Source organism: Coptis chinensis, chromosome 1 (genome assembly GCF_015680905.1).
Source record: "Coptis chinensis isolate HL-2020 chromosome 1, ASM1568090v1, whole genome shotgun sequence".
In the NCBI taxonomy this organism is placed as follows: Eukaryota; Viridiplantae; Streptophyta; class Magnoliopsida; order Ranunculales; family Ranunculaceae; genus Coptis; species Coptis chinensis.
In genome coordinates, this window is record NC_141456.1 from 38,177,869 (window position 1) to 38,182,909 (window position 5,041).

Consider the following 5,041-nt stretch of genomic DNA (forward strand, 5'->3'; position numbering starts at 1 on the left):
AAAGCGATCTCCCAAGGATACTTCTGGCCAATAATGCAGATCGATGCCAAAAAGTATGTACTCAAATGCATAAAGTGCAAAACATTTGGCCACAACATCATCCAGCCAACTCGCAAACTGATCAACATTTTCATATGTGGGGAATGGATATCATGGGTCCATTCATCCCACAAAAAAGCACAGGCTTTTGGTTCATACTAGTTGCAACGGATCACTGCACCAAATGGATGGAAACGATCCTATTGGCTCATGTCAAAGAGTCCAACATTAGGAATTTCATCTGGACCAACATAATCACCTGGTTCGATCTACCCACATGCTGGTCATGGACAATGGCTCTCAGTTCAAGGGCAAAATAGTGAAGGAGTTCTTGGCAAAATGGAAGATCGTGCACACGTTCTCCACTCCCAAGTACACCCAAAGCAACGGTCAAGTAGAAGCAACTAACAAAGCAAATTTGGAGAATTTAAAGAAAAAGATTGAAAGAAACAAAAGCCAATGGCCAATGCAGCTGGAGAACATTCTATGGGCATACAAGATAACATCTCGCTCTAGTATAGGCAAGTCACCGTTCTCACTATGCTACGACACAGAGGCTGTCATTCCTTTCGAGCTGACAATTACAAAGACTCGATCAGAGATCGTTGAATCTGGGCAGAACGAGTCCATTCTCTCTCGCAAAGTTAACCTATTGGAAGAACGTCGTGACCTCACCGCTATTCGAGTGGCAACTTACCACTAGACTTTGAGGAAGTCCTCTAACAAACGAGTAAATCCTCGATGTTTCCAACCTAGTGACCTAGTCCTGAAGAAAACCAATAATGAATCAAAGTTGGCGCCAACATGGGAAGGCCCTTACATAGTGGAGCGAGTCGTTGGCAATGGAGCGTATTGGATCCAAACTCAGGACGGTCAATTAAAGTAGACTAGTTTCGAGTATCTAAAAGATTTTGATGTAGTTCACCATAGCTTGTTTACAGTTTGAATGTTGGGAGTTGAAGAAAGGAAGGTAAACTTTTAGTTTAGGACTTGTTTAGTTTTTAGTTTGTGAAGAACATTGAAAACTTAAGTTGTTTTGAAGATTTAAATGACATGAACATTGAAAGAAAGTATTGAAATGAAGATTGAAATAAAGAACAACAAAAGAAGATTGATTGATTGAATAACAAAGCAAAATAACAAGATTGAAATGAAGAACAATAAAGTAAAATGACTTGAAAGAAAAAAGACTAAAAAATAAATCCTACATGACACTAGATTAAGTCTAGGTGCATTCTCTCTCCCTAACTTTTAGTTTATATACCCCTACTTTATGTCTTTTACTGATTTGCCCTTCTCCATTACATTTAAGACACCTCACACTTTACTTTATGCTTTTGTTTTTTGATTTCTTCTTAATCAAGATAGGTTTTGGAGAATGCCATATTTAGTTATAAGGACTTCTATCTCTGGTCTTCTTAGTTGAAGGCTTTGACCTTTGACTTTGGCTTTTTCAACACTTTTTCATAGCAGCTTCTGGTATTCATAATAAGCGTGATTAAGTCTCTTTTTGGTGCTAAGATACAGCTTTTATGATAAATGGTCTAAATTTCTCTATAACCTGAAAAAGATAATAAAAGCTATGAGTTGTCTTTTCATTAAACGTAAGAAGGGTTGTAATGAAGTAATATAAGGGTAATAAAACACATATTTGAGAGCTGATCATCAACCATTACCACGTCCTTGGAATACTTATTTATTGAAGAAATTTTATCAATAAAGATTTTCATTTACTTGAGTTCTTACTCTTATCACTATTTCCATCCACACAGTCCTTGTTTGTATATATACGTGAAATGCTTTTCTTAAAATTACAAGTGAATGCTCCCTAGAGCCACAACATTCTCTATAGCAAAACGCCACTTGAGCTCAAATGCTCTCAAGAGCAAAACGCTCACTCTAGCTCAAAGGCTACATTGCTCAAACACTTCTCGCTAATTGAGGACCTACACTTGTAGGATCAATTCAGTGCAGAACGCTCTCTAGAGCAAAACGCTTACTCAAGCATAAAGGCTACATAGCCCACCACTTCTCACTTGTTGAGGACCTATAATTCTGGGATCAACTCAGTACAGAACGCTTACTAGAACATCTAACTCACTCGATTCCCAAGCTCACTAGAGAAGCACGCTTTCTCGAGCCACAACACTACCTTGGCATACAAATGCCTCACCAAGTCGAGAACCTAAGATTCCAACTTGGCCCAAACAAATAGCTGCAGAACTCCCTAGAGCCACAATCCACTCAGATGTCATGCCATACATCTCTATGAACAATGCAGAGTTGTATATCAATCAAAGCAATAAGCAAAAGCAATACGCAGAAGAAAAGGAAAGCAATAAAGTAAATTTGTATATTAGAAAAAGGAAAACACGAACCACTTGAACCAACTCAGGGAACCAATTCCATAAATATACCGAGCTACCACATACATATGTGGAAACCAGCTCGCAAGTATCATCATACCCAAACTGCCTGAACCAACTCAGGAACCAATTCTAAATTCACAAAATGGCGAACTGCCCAGGTCGCCCTAGGTGCTCTTAATGTATCTGGCCCATGCCACAACCATATTAAAGCAAGCTGCCTGGGCAAGCCCAGGAAACCAGCTCTATTGTATCACAACCACTTTCTAGAACAAGCATAAACTACCAAGAGAAACAGTGAAAAACCTCACAACTCTCAAGAAGAAAAAGAAATCAGACAACATTGTTTAAAGTTTTTGTCTGTAGAGGATCCAAGTACTCAGGTGTAATAGTCTCAACATCAGTAGGAAAAACGGCAACAGGAGTCTCTAGGACATCGGCAACCTCTTCAGGTTGCTCAACAGGAACAACAACATTGGCGGACGGAGCATTACTAGCATCTCCAGGTATATTAATCACACTTGTACCTCGAGCCCCACTTTCTTGCTCTTCTTTCAGTTGAAAGTACATCTGCTCCAGTTCGTCATAGTCTTGACCCAAAGCGTCACAAGCCTGCTAAGCTATCTGAGCAACCCCTTTGCATATCTTGGCATACTCTGTAACAGTAACCAGCCTCTCTTTTAGCTCTTCCATAGAGTTGCCCATCACCGATTTCTCCAGTACGATACTATTATACATCTTCTTCACCTCCTCCAGTTCTTTCTTCTCTGCCACCTGAATAACATCCCGCACATTGACTAATTCCTCTTTCACATTCTCAAGCTCTCCCTTCTCAAACTCGCTTATTTGAGCCATCAATTTCAGCTTCTGATAACAAACTAGAAGCTACAAAAAAAAGAGTTTCAGCTTCTGATAACCACTTACATGGCTAGCCAACTACGAGAAAAGACGTACCAAGCAATGGGCTAGATCCATCACCCTCAGATTCTCATCTAGTTCCTTAGCATCAAGATCTTTCTTGTCACCATCCAAAACAACCCCATCTAGTAGACATACAGCAATAGGCGCAGATTTATAACTACAATCTAACCTCTTCACCGTCTTCTTCTCGGGTTTTCGAACTAACATATACAAGGTTCCATCCGGATCGTCATCCCCACCCTTCGGGAGAGTCGTCTTACCTACTTCCATGGCATGGACCTTCCCATCCCTTTACCTTCCATATCAACAACCGGACTCAATCCGCTTTCAAAATCTGTCAAGGTCGAGTATGCTCGGTCAAGCCCTCATCGACCTCATACTCCTCTTACCTCTAGTTTACTCACGTGCGAAGACTGGAACCACTACCATTAGAGCGGTCCACAATCTTACCCAGATTGGCAACCCTGGATCGTGCACATCCACCTTCTCGCTTGCGGTGCTTGGTGATAAGAGCGAAAATTGTAGTTTTAACCCTTTAACAATATTTTTTTTTAGACAAATTATGTGATTAATAAGTAAGAGTTAGTACTATTATCATGCTTTTGTGTATTTCAGGCATTGGAGTCGAATATGTCAAAAAAGGCTTCCCTTTTGCTAGATAAAGGAGCAAAGGTTGGTTGCTAAGAAGTTTTATGACTAAAGGCCAAGATTCAAGGAGAAAAGCCTTTTTAAAGCCCAGTCAAAATAGAAAAGGCAAAGTCAACGCGGGCAGAAATAGCACATAAAAGTCAGCAGAACTTTCGAAAGCCGTATATTTGGACTCAGACCTCGGAATTGGGCCTACCATATGTCAAAACGACCAGCTCGGGAAAAGATTTCTAATGGTTTAAACCTTGACCCAATTAGAGGAGCAAAAGTAGACAAAAAGACTATTGAAGTCATTTCCAGCTAAAAACCCCTTTGTAGACTGAAGTAATGAGGTTTTGGGCTCGATTTTCCGGCCCAAAACATGGCTCCTAACCCATGCACGAAATTGTGGATCTAGCATCTTCTATATAAAGAGACTAAGACTTAGCTCTTAAGTAACTTAGTTTTTATCTAGTTAATTATCAATAAATTAGTTTTAGAACATTAAATTTAGTTTTGAGAATCAATTACTTAGTTTATATTTCAAGTTTTAGTTTATAATTCAATACTTAGTTAGTTTTAGTTTTGTCTTAATTTCATAATTAGTTTAGTCATAAACTCAAGTTCTAAATTAGTTTTAATTCAATATTAATTCATTTCGAATCATTAGATTATTGTTCTCTTAGATTTATAAAGTTTAATTACTTATTCTATAATGACTTGTTCTTATTGTTCTTGTTTTAGAAATGATAGTTTAATGACTCAAGACTAAAACCTCTATTAGAGGGGTTTGAGGAAGCCTTGATGATGATTTGAGTTTTTATTAGCTTGGATATAGTTGTACTATTCTATTCTACTCTAAAAAGTAATTAGTTTACCATAAGAATGAATTTGATTACTTCACATGCTAGTTATTAGTTGGTAGAGATTACCATGAATAATTAGGGATTAGAAATACTCAACCTTTACGTGAAAATGTAAAGATTAGGATTACAATGTATTCTATGCTAGTTTATTAAGTCGAATCAATGTGGAATCAAATTCCCCTAATTCATTCTCATATTGTCAATTTAGTATTGAATTGTCGT

The 5,041-nt window shown here is 38.2% G+C and overlaps 1 protein-coding gene across 1 annotated transcript; it reads left to right on the forward strand.

Moving 5' to 3' along the window:
- Positions 1-325: 325 nt before the first annotated feature.
- On the forward strand, positions 326-742 carry LOC147523860 (uncharacterized). The gene has a single exon (XM_086572728.1). It carries the CDS (start codon positions 326-328, stop codon positions 740-742), a length of 417 nt encoding a protein of 138 aa, XP_086428854.1.
- The last annotated feature ends 4,299 nt before the right edge of the window (positions 743-5,041 follow it).

What these genes read in the sequence shown, in the direction of transcription:
- LOC147523860 (XM_086572728.1), top strand. Translation starts at nt 326, where the DNA reads ATGGACAATGGCTCTCAGTTCAAGGGCAAAATAGTGAAGGAGTTCTTG.